At 33.6% G+C, this 17,391-nt stretch overlaps 1 protein-coding gene across 1 annotated transcript in view; it reads left to right on the top strand.

The window, feature by feature from the left end:
* KLHL1 (kelch like family member 1) overlaps nt 1-17,391 on the top strand; it is a 548,398-nt gene that overhangs the window by 404,586 nt on the left and 126,421 nt on the right. The window contains exon 6 of the mRNA XM_004012176.6: nt 1,013-1,199. Coding sequence (XP_004012225.1) covers nt 1,013-1,199 — 187 coding nt within the window. The remainder of the gene's footprint in view (nt 1-1,012; nt 1,200-17,391) is intronic.

Here is a 17,391-nt window from a genome sequence, read left to right as displayed (position 1 = left end):
ATTATATATTGTCATCATTTATTAACTTATTCACTCAATAAGCATTTATGTACCAATGTGAAACAGGGTCTTACCAATGGGAAGAAAAGTTCAGTGAGTCAACGTTAATGTTTCTACTTATAAATTTCCTAAATCCATGCAACATATTTAACTCTCTTGGAATAAAATAGGTTTCATGAACAGAAAAAGAGAATATGATACTGAAAGAGTCAAGGAAAAAGAAAATGCAAAGAAAGGCAGAGAAAGAGGAAAATAAAAGATATTTTGGATATATTCAAAGAAATGTACAGAAAAAGAATTTGTGGAGATGATAACTTTTTATAGTTAAATAAAAGAAATAATATAACATAAAATTCTGGTCTCCCTCAGGTGCTGGATTTTTGGTAATTTTTACTTATTTATTTTAGTTTCACTATTGGAAACTATTACTTTACTTGAAGTAGAGTTTTTCAATGGTTTGCATAATTAAAATGGTGTTATGAGCATAATTTTCTATTTTTATTGAATTGTTTTAATTTGAAAGGGATTTAAACTATGCTTGAACATCTTAAATTATGATGTCTTTTAAAACTGTAAAAGCTTTAAAGTATGCTTGGAATACATTAAAGTATGTGAATATTTATGATAGGTTTGTTAGGGCTTAATTTGTTGAAAAAAAAATTTTTTTAATCTACTTTACCAGAAATTTTTATGGCCAAAAAGGCAGCTATATTTGATTTATGAACAGATTTTATAAAAAGGAAATGAAACTGAGAAGTGATATTTAGAAGTTTCTTTATACTCTGAATGACAAAATAAATAATACATAGTATGGAATCAAAAATAATATATTTTCTATTTTTCTTAGCCATGCATTTAACTCATATTTATTTCTCAATGTAATCAATTCTTATTATATTTTTCGTCCCTGTCAGTATTAGGGCAATATCAAAGTTACTAAGCTTCTAATTTTCTAATTAGATATGCTCATACTATAAAAAACATTATTAACATGAATATGTATTATTCACAGATATTGGCAGACCTAGAAAACCATGCATTATTTAAGAATGATTTGGAATGTCAAAAGCTGATTCTAGAAGCAATGAAGTACCATCTGTTGCCAGAAAGAAGAACTTTAATGCAAAGTCCAAGAACTAAACCTAGAAAATCTACAGTTGGAACTCTGTATGCTGTGGGAGGAATGGATAACAACAAAGGTATTTAGTTCCAGATCTTTAATAATATTCACCTGGTATCATACCATAACATGAATTTACTATTGTAATTTGTGTAATACCAACAAACTTCACAGAAACTTAGCTTTACTCATTAAAATTTTAGATTTAGGAAAAAATTATGATGCCTCATTTTTCCTTTTTTTTCAGAAGTAGTTACTGCTTCTGTTTTTTTCATCTTTAAATCTTTTATCTCTTTGCATTATGTACAAGATTTCATATGAAATTTTAAAAAAAGAGAGGTTGAAAGCACTTACTTACAAAGCACAGACCAAATGATTTGTTGGATATCTTGAAAAATGTATTTCTATTCTATGTAAGTATATTTATATTCTATTCTAGTCTAAGTAAAGTAAAATGTATTTCTATTTCTAAATGCATTGTGTCAGCCCTATGCTTGCTGAGAGTAACATTTATGAAAAAGAGTCTCTGCTTTTGAAGAATTTAGAATCTCTTACAGAAGCCAGAGGGCTTCCCAGGTAGCACGGTGGTATAGAACCTGCCTGCCAACGCAGAAGACATAAGAGAATTGGTTTCCATTCCTGGGTTAGGACGATCCCCTGAAGGAGGGCATGGTAATAACTCACTCCAATATTCTGCCTGAAGAATCCCAGGCCAGAGGAGCTTGGTGGGCTACCATTCATAGCGTTGCAAAAAGTCAGACGTGACTGAAGTGAAAGCACAGACACACGCACAGAAGCTGGAAAAATAGACAATTATCAATGAGGGTACTGACTTGGCAGGTATCATTTTCAAGTTTAATTTTCTTTTTTTTTTCCACATGAAACATTTTTCCATTTCTTAAAACAGAAGCAGGTACACTTTATAGTAAGTCTCAGATTTTATAAATGGGCAGTGATTTTATACATGTATATAAAAATTTAAGTTCAAATATATGATATTTGCTTTAAAAGAACACTGCATTCTACAGAAAGAATGCCCATATAAGATCAATTCCATTTGTACCTCTGCGCATATCATTTAAAAATAAAGACAAGAAGAACAAGCCTGTGGCTAGGGTTAAACAGTAAACAATTAACATCAATTTACAAATTAACATTAATATAAAAATTATTATCCTGTTAATTAGCCAAAAGACATGGCTAATTTAAATTTAAAAATTTAGTGAGTTTAAATACAATTGCCATAGCATAAAGTAGTATGAGTACAGGGAGTACACTGAGTTAAGCTGTTTCCCATCATCCCCAAACCATCCCCCCAATCCTGGTTCACAAAACCAGTCCCTGGTGCCAAAAAGGTTGGGGATCACTGGTGCAAAGGACTAAAAGAGTGTGATAAAACAAAGGGTTTAAAAAAGCATTCCTGATTAAGTCAGAGACGAAACAGGGGAAAAAAAAAAAAATGATGGAAACTTTAGGAATTCTTACCATACCCACAACCCTCTAGGGATTAGATGTTAAATATATCCCAAACTTAGGAAAAAATCCAACATTTAATACCAAATCTCAGAGAACCTAGTTTTCCTGCTGTAGCAGAAACTTAGAGAAGCCAGTGTTTCAAGAGATTTAAACAACTAGGACATTTTCAAGGTAATCATTGTATTTGCATCGTGCTTTTACTACTTAAAGAGTGTTTTCTACACCTTATTAACTTGTGTTATCTCTAAATGACCATTAGGATTTTATCTTAAAATTGTTATTTCTTTTCTTGAAAGATAATGAGGAAAATGAAATTAAAATGTAATAAGAGGCAGAGAAATCAAAAGAAAAAAATGTAGCAAAAATTAGAATTTATTTTGCATGACTAATTTGAAAAATAAAGCAACACAATGATAATGACACAATATGTTAGAATACAATGATATAGAATACTTAGCCTATTTTTTGGAATTTTTTACATATTTATATTGTGCCTTATAAGGCTATAAAAACATTTTGTTGAGTTCCTCTTCAGTTTCATAATTACTGGGATTCAGGTGATATTCCACAGTATTGGTAAGCTATGAGTACAACCCCTGTAGATTTTCTGTAAACACTGCAAAACTTCCAAGCATTTTTCTCTCCTTTCCCTTCCTTTCTGCTTACATTCACATGGAAGCACGTGGATCCTTCGGTGATGTATTTTCCTGCACATCTATTTTGTTCCAGGCTCCGCGTTAAGAACTTGTGTACCATATTGAACATTATGAATTACTAATCCTACCTCATGGGCTTCTCATGTGGTGTTACTGGTGAAGAACCCACATGCCAATGCAGGAGACACAAGAGAGGCAGGTTCCATCCTTGGTTTGGGAAGGTCCCTTGGAGGAGGAAATGGCAACCCGGTCCTATATACTTGCCTGGAGAATCCCATGGATAGAGGAACTTTGTGGGTTTATAGTCCATAGGGTCTCACAGACTCAGACACAACTGAAGCGACTAAGCATGCACACAAGCTCCCCTACCTCACAGAGCTGCCAAGTTAATCCGGGAAAGTGAACAGTAAACAAAATATTTGTGAATAAAATGATCTTGAGAAGAATGAGTTTGTGAGTACAATATCTATAATGCTTGGGTGCTAACTTAGTCTAGTCTAGGAAAGTGGAGAAGTACAGATGAAGTGTTGGTTGTTGTTGTTCTTAGCTGAAATCTAAAGGATAATTAGACATTCAGTTCAATTCAGTTCAGTCGCTCAGTCGTGTCCAACTCTTTGCGACCCCATGAATCAGGTAAATACCAAGTTTTATTTTTATTTTTATTTTTTCAGGTAAATACCAAGAAGTGAAACTGTCAGATAATAAGGAAGTTCTATTTTTAATTTTTTAAGGAAACTTCATAGTGTTTTTCATTGTAGCTGCACCAGTTTACATTCCCCAGAACATCGTGCAAAGATTCATTTTCCTCTCCACCCTCACCAATATGTGTTATTTGTTGTCTTTTAAATGACAGCCATTCTGACAGGTGTACGATGATAGCACACTGATCTGATTTGCATTTCCCTGATGATGTTGAACATTGTCTCATGTGTCTCCTGGGCATTAATATATTTTACTTAGAAACATATTTATTTAGGTTCTCTGCATATTATTTAATAAGATATATGTTTTTAATATTGAGCTTTATGTTTTGTTTCTATAGTTTTGATTTTAACTTCTTGTTCAATATGTTACTGTTTAGTCTCTAAGTTGTGTCTGACTCTTTTTGTCTCCATGGATTGTAACTTGCTAGGCTCTTCTGTCCATGGGATTTCCCAGACAAGAATACTGGAGTGGGTTGCCATTACCTTCTCCAGGGGATCTTCCCAACCCAGGGATCAAACCTGCATCTCTTGAATTGCAGGCAGATTCTTTACCACTGAGCTACCTGGTAAGCCCCTTTATTGAATATATCATTTGCAAATATCACCTCTCATTCAATAGATTAGTTTTTTGCTTTCTTAATAGTTTTCATCCCTGTGCAAAAGCTTGCAAAATATTTTCACTCTGATGTAATCTTTTTTGTTTATTTTCATTTCAGTTTACTTTGTCTGAGGATATATATATATATCCTATATATATATAGGCTTCCCTTGTGGCTCAGCTGGTAAAGCATCTGCCTGCTATTCAGGAGCCCTGGGTTTAATCCCTGGGTTGAGAAGATCCCCTGGAGAAGGAAAAGGCTACCCAACCCAGTATTCTGGCCTGGAGAATTCCATGGACTCTATAGTCCATGAGGTCATAAAGAGTTTGATATGACTGACTTTCATTTCACTTCACATGTATATATATAGACATATACATCTATATAGATAGATAGATAGATATAGATATAATCTTGCTAATATTGATGTCTGAAAGAATACTGCCCATGTTTTCTTCTAGGATTTTATGGTTTCAGGTTTCACATATAGGTTAAGTCTGTAATCCATTTTGAGTTTGTTTTTGTATCTGGTGAAAGGAAAGTGACCCACTTTGATTATTTTGCATATAGCTGTCCAGTTTCCCCGTTTATGGGAGAGGTTGTCTTTTCCACAAGTTATATTCTTGCTTACTTTGCTATAGATTAACTGAGCGTATATGTGTAAGCTTATTTCTGGACTTTCTACTCAGTTCCATTGATCTATGTGTCTGTTTTTATGCCAATGTCATGCTGTTTTCATGGCTATAACTTTGTAGTATAATTTGAAATCAGGGCCCATAATACTCCAGTCTTGTTCTTCTTTCTAAGGATTATTTTGATTATTTGAAATTTTAGGTTTACTTATTCTAGTTCTGTGAAAAATGCTGTTGATATTTTGGTGGAGATGTCATTGTGTCCATAGATTGCTTTGGGTAGTAAGGACATTTTAACAATATTTATATTCATATTTTTGTATTGTTTTTAAATTCATAAGTGTCTTACAGTGTCCAGAGTACAGATCTTTTACTTTTTTGGTTAAACTTTTTTCTATGTATTTTATTCTTCTTGATTCAATTGTAAATGTAGTTGTTTTCTTTATTTATCTTTCTGATACAAAATTATTACTGCATAGAAACACTACATATTTCTGTATATTAATTTTATATCCTGCTACTTTAGTGATTTCATAAGTTCTAATATTTTCAGTGGAGTCTTTAGGGTTTTCTAATTATAATATCATGTCATCTGTAAACAGTGACAGTTTTGCTTCCTTTCAATTTTAATACTTTTTATTTATTTTTTCTTGTGTGACCAGCATGGCTAGGACTTTCAATAATATGTTTAATAGAAGTGGCAAGAGTGGGCATCCTTATCTTCTTCCTGTTATTAGAGGAAATACTTTCAGCTTTTCATCATTTAGTATGGTGTGTCTATGATACTGTCATATATAACTTTTATTATGTTCAGTTATATTCCCTCCACACCTATTTCATTGAGATTTTTTATATCTTAGAAGAATGTTGACTTGGTCAAAAGCTTTGTCTGCATCTATTGAGATGACTGTAATTTTGTTTTAGTATAGGTTCATCTCTGGGACTCTCTGTGCTTTCTGGATGTGGATATCTGTTTCCTTCACCAGTTCAGGGTTGCTTTCACCATTATTCATTCTGATAGTATTTTTTGTCCCTTTTTTTGTTTCCTTCTAAGAAGTCTATAATGCTAATATTAGTATGCCTGGTGTTGTGTCAGAAGTCTCTTAAGCTAGCCTCATCTTTTGGTTTCTTTTTCTTTTCCACTAGCCTATCTTCCAGATTATTGATCCATTGTTCTGTATCAGTTAATCTGCTGTTGATTTTCTCTGTGTATTTTTCATTCAGTTAATATATTCTTCAATTCCAATTGGTTCTTTTTTATGTTTTTATCAATTTGGTGAAGTTTTCACTGCGTTCATTCATCTTCTCCTAAGCTCTGTGAGGATTTTTATGACCATAAATTTAAACAGTAATATATATTTTTTTAGAATATTGCTTATCTCCATTTTATTTAGCTTTTTTTCCCCCTGAGGTTTTCTGTTTTTCTTTCATTTGCAACATATTTCTTTGTCTCATTTTGTCTAACTCTTGGCGTTCATTTCTATGTATTATGTAGATCAGCTATATCTTCTGAAATAGTGGCTTTGAGTGAAAGATGTCTTACTGCACCCAGTAACACTGTCCTGCCTCAGTGCCAGAACTAAGTGCTACAGGATTTTCCCATATGTGGGATGTATGTACCCTCCTATTGTGGCTGGGCTGTGATTTCTCTGGGTACAGCTAATGTGTGGGACTGACCCCCACTCATATAGCTGAAAGGCCTGGCCACAAGTGTTGCATGTACTCTGTTGTATGTGACTGAGTCCTGGTGTGAGCACCCCTTCAAGGAAACACCAGTGCTGGTCAAGGGCATCTGCCAGGTCTGGCTCTACTGACAGTCAAGTGTACCTGCCTGGACTGGTGGTCCAAGGAGCTACTTTGGATCATGTCTACAGCCAATTAAAGGTGGCTGTTAATAGGTAGGTAGCAACTTTGGAGGCGCATAGTCTTCATCATGTCCACAGGTGAACTTACCTTGGTGGGTTGTTGTGCTAGTAAGTTACATGGCAAGAGTCATAAATAGCACTAAACAGCTAAGTAGAGGAGGATAGAAAAAAAAAAAAAAAAAACAACTACTGGCACTTGCCACTCCTCCATATCCAGAGAAAGTTCCAAAAATCCCAGTCTCTCAGATACACACCTTATATCACCTTAAAATTAATCAATGGATTTCTTCATTATGAAGCAGGTACTTTTTTTCTGCATTGGGCTTCAGAGCAAATGAGTTTTTCATGTTCCTTTAAGAGCAAATTCTTAATTTCCATCCAGCTATCTTACTTATTTTCATAGTCAGACACTGTGGCAGCTTGTCTTCCCAGTGCAAGTTCCCAGGCCTCAGAAGACTCATGAAAGGTTTAAAACCTTTGCTCTGCAAGGATAACTAGTAAAGCTGTGATGTCCCTTTCACCTCTGGTTTCCAGTGTCTGGAGTCCCGGCCAGACTGTATGTGTACCCTTCCGCCCATTTCAACGTGGCTTCTTTTCATCCTTAGTCGTTAAAACAACAACAGAAAAAGTGTCTGTGAGTTTTCCTGCCATTCTGAGTTAGTTTCTGTATATGTAATTGTAATTTTAGTGTTTTTGTGGGAGGAGGGGAAGCTAGGATCTTTTCATTCTGCCATCTTGCCCCCTCCAATATCATTACTTTAAGTACCAGCTTTCAAGCACAACTATATAAAAAATTTCGATTTACATTGTATAACAAATTTTATTTGAGAACATTTTGGTTTTGACAGAGGTTAGCATTTGTCTAATTTTTCTCTCTGACCTAAAACCTATTCATGATGAGATGTAAACATAGTGACTTTTTAAAACATCAGCATAAAATTCTGACATATATTTAATTCTTAATATGTGATTTTTGGTTATAATTTTATAGAAGTTTGAAACTAGTTCTGTAGTGTACAGGATTAACAGATAATCCCAGGAAAGGTAAATAAACTTTTTATTTTAAGAAACATAAAAGAAAGGATCAATAATTGAAAAAATTAGAAAATGCTCTCTATATTTATTTCTTTTTCATGTTTTGTAAATTACATTTAAGCATGTACAATTATAAATATTTTTAAAATGTTCCCTAATTTAAATTCTCTATTTGATCAATTTATCATGAGCTTTACCTCTTTCTAGAATATCTTTGAAATATAACAGGCATTGCATTAAAATTCAGAATATATCTTCAAATTTTATGTTTAAGATAGTCATGGAAAACTATTAAATTAGTACTTTTAAGTGCTCATAAAATGTATATACTTAAATCTCGAGAAAATATATATACTTGAATACAGATTATGAGAGTTGAACTGTGAAGAAGGCTGAGTGCCGAACAATTGATGCATTTGAACTGTGGTGTTGGAGAAGACTCTTGAGAGTCCCTTGGACTGCAAGGAGATCCAACCAGTCCATTCTGAAGGAGACCAGACCTGGGTGTTCTTTGGAAGGAATGATGCTAAAGCTGAAGCGCCAGTACTTTGGCCACCTCATGCGAAGAGTTGACTCATTGGAAAAGACTCTGATGCTGGGAGGGATTAGGGACAGGAGGAAGAGGGGACGACCGAGGATGAGATGGGTGGATAACATTACCAACTGGATGGACGTGAGTCTGAGTGAACTCCGGGAGTTGGTGATGGACAGGGAGGCCTGGCTTGCTGCGACTCATGGGGTCGCAAAGAGTCGGACACGACTGAGCGACTGAACTGAACTGAAACTCACATTCAGGACTGTTTTGAAAATTAAAATCTTATCACATGTCCTAAAACAGTCTTTTTTTTAGTTCAGTTTTCATGTGTATATTATTTCCTCAAAGAACAAATTCAGTTCAGTTCAGTTCAGTCACTCAGTCGTGTCCAACTCTTTGCGACCCCATGAATCGCAGCACACCAGGCCTCCTTGTCCATCAACAACCCCCGGAGTTCATTCAGACTCGCATCCATCCAGTCCGTGATGCCATCCAGCCATCTCATCCTCGGTCGTTGCCGCCTTCTCCTGCCCCCAATCCCTCCCAGCATCAGAGTCTTTTCCAATGAGTCAAGTCTTCACATGAGATGTCCAAAGTACTGGAGTTTCAGCTTTAGCATCATTCCTTCCAAAAGAAATCCCAGGGTTGATCTCCTTCACTGGTTGGATCTCCTTGCAGTCCAAGGGACTCTCAAGAGTCTTCTCCAACACCACAGTTCAAAAGCATCAATTCTTCGGCGCTCAGCCTTCTTCACAGTCCAACTGTCACATCCATACATGACTACTGGAAAAACCATAGCCTTGACTAAATGGACCTTAGTTGGCAAAGTAATGTCTCTGCTTTTGAATATGCTATCTAGGTTGGTCATAACTCTTCTTCCAAGGAGTGAGAGTTTTCTAATTTCATGGCTGCAATCACCATCTGCAGTGATTTTAGCCATATGAAAAAATCATCTTTTAGGCATAAAACATATAAATCCTATTTTTATGAGATAATTTCTCAGCTAAAATACATAGTATAATTATTAAATAAAAGTTCTATAGCTCAACACAATGTCATTATATTTCTTACTATAAAAATAATATTAATATCTCAAATATATCTTATTAGCAATATTTCATTCTAATTTGGCTTCAAACTTTAGTCATTAGAATCATTCTGTCCTCTGTAGTTAATCAGCTATAGGGATTGTCTGATTTACATCAGCATTTCTCGTACTTTGGTTGAAGCTTTATTATCTTATGTCTCTGTTTATGTAACACATGTAAATGCATGTGGTTATCAAATGGATCATTTTTTTCTGACAAAATATTAATAAACCAGAGAATTATCTCCTTACCTCCAGTTTCTCTCCAATCCTACTCATTCAGCTCATTATTTTTGAGTTAATTTATCATAACTTTTTAGCATGATCTTTAAAATACAAAGATATAAATAAAACAATAAAAACCTTCATTAGGCCCCCATCTCCCAGGTAGAGCTTAATATTCTTCTTTTTTTCTTAAAATATAAATTTATTTATTTCAATTGGAGGTTAATAACTTTACAATATTGTATTGGTTTTGCCATACATCAACATGAATCTTAAGTGCAATATCTTTATTACCTGTCATTCCAAATTTAACCAGAAAATTTTTCCTATTTTGTGTCCATCACAAATGTCTTGAATGATTCACAAGTATCTCAAATGATACTTTTAATGTGATCAAATTTCATCATTCACTCCCTCAGATTTGATGCATTATATTGGTTGCACTGCCACCCACACACATACATTGTCTAACGCTTTAGTATCTTTTTCCATTGTATACTTCTCTTTGCTTGTCTAAACCTACTGTAATATTCTCCCTCCCATGGTATATCAGTTAACCTTATTTGATCCTTGTTCTACAATATCTTAGCATGTGTGTTTGCCATTTTTATTACACCAGTCATTATATTGAATACATCTTTTTTCATTAATTTTCATTTGCAGAAAATAATACAGGTTTTTAAACATAGATCAAAGTTAAAAGAATCATACAGTTAAATTCCACATACTCACCTATATTATACAGTTAAAATTATGCTTCATTTGCTTTGTCACATATTTATTTAGCTATTATTCTTCTACTCATGGCTCATATTTTCAATGCATTTCAAACTTGTAGACATAAATATGCTTAATTCTGGACACATTTATGAATATTATTAACAAAGTTTCAACATTTTTAGAGCTTTGGGGCAATATTAGCATACAGTGAAATCCAGAAATCTTAAGTGTACTTTTAAATGATGTTTGACAAATATATTACCTAAGTAATTCTAAGTCTTAACTTTGAAGAACAAAGATTGAGAACGTTGTCATTACCTAAGAAAGTTCCCTCATATCCTTTCCTAGTTAGTCACCAGCTTCAACATCTCTAAGACAACTATTTTTCTGAATTTTTTGAACTAGTTTGGCCTGTTCTTTAACTTCATATGAATGCAATCATACATTTTATATCTCTTTATCTAAACTTTCTATCAATCAGCATATTTTAGTGATATACCCATGGCATTGTACATATCAATAGTTCATTCTTTTTTTTTTTTTTATTCCTTAATAGCAGTTTGTTTATCCAGTTTCCTTTTGATGAACATCTGGGATATGTCCAGTTTTAGCTATTATAAATAAAACTCTGTGAGCAGCCATGCACAAGTATTTTTTGTGACCACTGCACTTTCATGTATAAGAGACACACAAACCAATGTTATAAAGCATATGATTTTCCAAAAATGCAAGTGGAAAGCATCACAAAAATATCTCCTTGTGTCTTGAGGAAAATACAAATATATGAGCAAATAAATCACAAAAATGTGCTGTTTTCACTATGGCTGATCACTACTAAACCTGTTTACTTGTTTGTGATTTTTATTCTACTAATAATGACATGTCACATGTTAGGTAGCAACCTGAGCTTTTGGAGATTTTTTTTTTTTTGCATATTAAATATACTGAAATTATTGGAAGTATTTTTATGTAATGCCAAAAATTTTTAAGAATTTTATGTTAGTTCTGTTTAACACTCAGGTAGTTTTGATAGCTTAACTTTTAAAAAACCCTTTTAAGATCATGAAGCGTTAACACATTTCAGAAATACTAATGTGGACTTGAAGATAATGATCTACACACGTAATCATATACCTGTCAAGAGGTGATTTAATACCAAGAGCAAAATTCATGAATAAATACCATAGGGAATAAGCACATTTAATTTACTCTATCACAGTTGAGTCATATTAACTATGCATATTACCCAAGGAATCTAACCATATATTCCGAGAGAGACAGGGGTAATGATTTCAATGATGAGGGTGATGTCAACCTCAATTTCCATGGCTTAAGCGAGAAATGGGAGAAATGAAAATGCTGATACCTCAGAAAATTCCAGTGTCTGTGTTGTACAAGGAGTAGAGTAATGCATTTTATTATTTACTTTTTATTTTATATGACAGCAAGCTATAAAAAAAGAAAACTTAGTACCTTATTTTGTATCAATAACAATGAAACACCCAAAAAAGATATCTCCCTAAATTAAAAAAATATATATATAGATATATATCTTTTGCAAATTTAAGTCCATATTAATGTGCATTTAATAGAAATATAAAGAATTTTTAATAAAACAATTTTAATTAAGATTTTTTTGGCTGACATACAGGTTTTAAGGCCCAATTTCTCATTGGAAACCCCAGATACCTTTTATTTTGATAAAATTGCTTATTTTAGTAAAATTAAAGCAATTAGAGTTGTGTGTCTTGTATCCTTTAGCAAGATAATTAAATATTCCAAATGTTGGTGTTCCTGACACATATTATGAAAATAATAACACATACTCTTTTGAGATACTCAGAAATATCTAGACAAGGATATATGTAAAACTTAACTGCATCCTAAATCAATAAATGATGGCAATGCAATCTTATGATTTGTTACATACTATTTATTGCTGGAAATTTTTATTCACACTTAAACATCTAGTCTTTGGGATTGAGGCATGTATGTTTCTCAGAACAAATCCACCCAAGAGTGTTGTCATTAGTAAGCTTTTGATTTTTAGAGAAAGTTTCTTTGGAAAGGAAGTTTATGTACAAAATGAGTACATGTGTAAAAATACATAGTTATGCTTTTGCACATCTGATTTGCACATATATAATTTAATCTTGTATATGAGTCATTGTTTTCTACATTTTTTATTTATCAAAATTTCAATGTCAGTACAATTTAATCTTTATCACATAAGAATTTTAAAACTGTTATTATTCTTTAATCAAACAGTTATACTTTATGCCAGTTATACAAATAAATTATGTTCACATATTATACTATTCTTAATCTTAGTCTGTTGCAATAACATTCTAGTTAGAGGCATTATTGTTGTACATAATTTCAGTTTCCTCCAAGTGGCTTCTTTACAGAAATCTGTAAAAGTGACCATTTTCAAGGTCTACCTGTGAACCATGGGAAAGAATAACAAGGGTTTCATAAGGTTAGCAGTCTAATTGCAATTCTATTAAATGCTCACATGTTGAATAGAAAAGTTTGACTTTCTGTTCGATAGTTCTGTTAATATTGTTTCATTCCCCAAATTAGGAAAAAAAAAAATTAATCTCTGCCTCCCAAATTGGAAAGTGTTAATTATAAAATTGGGTTGCAATTGTATCCATTCTACTGCCATTTCCTCAATATTTTTTGGGTTCCCAGATCATAATTTCATCCTTTTTGGATTATCTAATTTGCTGCAAATATTCGTTGAGTTCTTCTTAATCTCTAGTCATTATTCTTGGTGCTAGTAAACCAAACAGCAAAAGTCCCTGGTCTGTGGTAATTTAAATTATATTCAACAGACCAAAAAAATATATACAGTTAGTTTAGTATGTGTGATGATTAGTTATCAAGAAATATAAAGTAAAAACAAAAAAAGAACATCAGAGGAACAAGATGAGGGAATAGTGCTGCTATTTCATTAATGTTGGCTGAGGAAGGCCACATTCATAAATTAAATTTGATATACAAACTTATACCTGGAAATTCAGTCATTTTTTCCTAAAAAGAACATTTCTTTGTTTTATTATGATTAATAAACATTTTATGTTTCTTTTTCTCCAAATATTTATATTTTATTGGTATTTTAAGAGTAAGGGCTAGCAAAGTACGGCCTACAAGCCAAAACTAACTGACCAATTTGTTTACATGGTTTCAATTTTTACATTATAATATTTTAAAGTAATCAAAGAAGGAATAATATATTATGATTCATTTAGTGAACATTTTCATTTTGTGAAATTCAAATCACAGTGTCCATAAAGTTTAATTGAGACTCATTCATTTTGTTTATCTGTTGTTTACAGCTGCTTTCACTCTATAATGCCCATATGGTTGCAACAAATAGACCCTTAGAAAAACCCACAAAGATCTGCTTTTTACTATCTGGCCTTTCATGGAAGAAAGGTTTCCAAACTCTGTTATAGAAGAAAGTAAAGCTATAGATCATATTTCTAGAATGCTTGTGGTGCCAACTGTATTATTTACTTGACCCAACTCTAATTTACTGGCACCTGGAGTGGGCAATTTTTATAATATGTTTACAATGTCCCACCATAAGCATCTTCCTGGTCAACCTGCTTAATCTGCCTAGGAACATTCTTTGAGGTACTGAGAGCAAGGTCAGACTGCCTGCTCTTTTCATAGGAAGCCCAACTCTGCAAACGAAGCTGCAGGAACCATCCGCAACTAACTGGGTATGAAAGTATGGGATTTTACTGTAATATCAATTCCAATGATCTTGGTTTTTTCTTTATATGCTCCACTTACATCTTTGTTGGTAAATTCTCTCTTCAATAATCATTTTTTTTTAAATGGCTGTGGTTTTATCATAGTGGTCGTAGTGTAAGTCACTCAGTTCTGTCTGACTCTTTGCAACCTCATGGACTGTAGCCCATTAGCCTCCTCTGTCCATGGAATTCTCCAGGCAAGAATACTGAAGTGGATTATCATTCCTTTCTCCAAAGGATCTTCTTGACCCAAGGATTGAACCCACATTTCTTGCATTGCAAGCAAAATTTTTACCATCTGAGCCATCAGGGTTTTATCATAGGAGGCATAAAAACATCCAAGGGCCTGTGGGTGAATTCAGCAACAAAAATGTAGTGACCAATCACCTGCAGAGTTTGAAAGAGGTGAGGTGATTTGTTACTGATCACAAAGTATATCTGTTATTAAGTAGTGATTTGGGAACTGAAGAGCTAGTAGCAAAGTTTGTACTTGTTATTCATAATTTGTTATGGTAACTAAAACATGGGGGCCAAATGTTTTATTTAACTAAACCATGATAACTGAAATTTATTCATGCTAGAATTATGCAAACCTAGGATTATCTGTATTTGAGGAGATATTGCAGAATCATACTGCAGAGAAAAGGGACTAGAATGTTAGGGTAGGAGACTGAAAGGCACAAACTTATAAATAAGAAGCCCTCTTTCGCTTCAGTTAAAGTCTTAGAGGCACTCTTCTCTTCTTGACACAAAGCAGTCCCATTGTACAACTTTGTCAGTAGGCAAGCAGAGGTCACTCTGGCTTAGACTAAGGCATTTTAAGAGACTTAAAAGCTTTTGAACAATATAGGAAAATATAAGCAAGGTAAAAAGACAGCCCTCAGCATGGAATAAAATTATAGCCAATGAAACAACTGACAAAGAATTAACCTCCAAAATATACAAGTAACTCATGAAATTTAATACTAGAAAAACAAACAACCTAATCAAAAAGTGAGCAGAAGACTTAAACAGATGTTTCTCCAAAGAAAACATACCGATGGGTAATAAACAGGTGAAAAGATGCTCAATCTTGCTTATTATTAAAGAAATGCAGACAAAAATCACAACGAGATATCACTTCACACCAGTCAGAATGGCCATCATCAAAATGTCTACAAACAATAAATGCTGGAAAGGATGTGGAGAAAAGGGAATCCTCTTGCACTGGTGGTAGGAATGTAAATTGATACAGTCACCATGGAGAACAGTATGAAGATTCCTTAAAAACTTAGAAATAAAACTACTGTAAGACCCAGCAATCTTACTACTGGGCATATACCCTGAGGAAAGCATAACTGAAAACAACACACATACCTCAGTGTTCACTACAGCATTATTTACAATAGCTAGGACATGGAAGCAACCTAGACGTCCATCAACAGATGAATAGTTGTGGCAAATATACACAATGGAATATTACTCAGTTATAAAAAGGAATGCATTTGAGCAAGTTCCTAATGAGGTGGACAGACCTAGGGCTTTTTATACAAAATGAAGTCAGAATGTGAAAGACAATATTGTATATATTATAATATTGTATCCACATATATAGGGAACCTAGAAATGAAGTACTGATGAACTGATGTACAGGGAAGCAATGGAGATGCAGACATAGAGAACAGACTTTTGCATATAGTGAGAAAAGAGAAGTTGGGCTTATTTGAGAGAAAAGCATTGAAACATACATGTTACCTTGTGTAAAATAGCTAGCCAGTGGAAATTTGCTGTAGGACACAGGGAACCCAAAAAGAGGTGAGATGGGGAGGGAGATGGGAGGGAAATTTAAAGAAGAAGGGGATATATATATATATATATATATATATATATACACACCTATGGCTGACTCAAGTTGATATATGGCAGAAACCATTATAATATTATAAAGTAATTATCCTCCAATTAAAAGTAAAGAAAATTTTTAAAAAGAGAGACTATACATTCAAAAGAAAGAATCAACAAATAATTAAAAGGTAATAGTCTTTCAAATTGATATATTTTGGAGGTAAAATAGAAGGAATAAGAAAATCACATTATTACATTGTTTTGCTTATCTTATACATGGTAGCAGTGAATATTAAATGATGCGTTATTAAAGCTATAGCAAGCATGCTGATGACATGTCAAAATCACAGTAGCAGTCTCTTCCCTTAGATTGTGACTGACTGAGTGAACAGGGGAAAGAATTAAAACCATCCTTTATTCTAAATGTTTGCATTGCCTCCTTGTTGACAACCTCCTTGCAGCCACACGTCAGTTATTGATTTTCACTTACAGCCAGGTGCATGATCAGATAGATCAACATCTTTCATATGAAGGAAAAGCAAATTTCTTAATATAACTAATAAAGATAAGATCATAAATGGAGAGAAAACATTAATTATTAACTATGAAATATAAACTTAATTTCCTTGAGTTTCCTTATTGAATCATCCTATTATTGAGCATGTTTTAGGATATATCTTTAGATTTTCGTATATGTAAAATTTTAAAATTATCTAACTGTAGGGATAAACCTAGAGAAGGAAATGGCAACCCACTCCAGTATTCTTGCCTAGAGAATCACATGGATAGAGAAGCCTGGTGGGCTGCTGTCCATAGGGTCGCACAGAGTCGGACACGACTGAAGTGACTTAGCACGCATGCATGGATTGGAGAAGGAAATGGCAACCCACTCCAGTATTCTTACCTGGAGAATCCCAGGGACAGAGGAGCCTGGTGGGCTGCTGTCTATGGGGTTGCACAGAGTCGGACACAACTGAAGTGACTTAGCAGCAGCAGGGATAAACTGATATTTTTCTCTCTATATTCAAAATACATAGCTAGATCATTTTATTCTGAATTTGTCTCATCATACTTTTCATCATTGTCAGTATTGTTGAGAGACAAAAATGGAAATTCAATAGATAGGTGGAATTAACCATCTTGACCTGA

Source organism: Ovis aries, chromosome 10 (genome assembly GCF_016772045.2).
Source record: "Ovis aries strain OAR_USU_Benz2616 breed Rambouillet chromosome 10, ARS-UI_Ramb_v3.0, whole genome shotgun sequence".
Lineage (NCBI taxonomy): Eukaryota > Metazoa > Chordata > Mammalia > Artiodactyla > Bovidae > Ovis > Ovis aries.
Note: the sequence above shows the minus strand (reverse complement) of the source record. Positions and strands in the feature narration are given on the sequence as shown.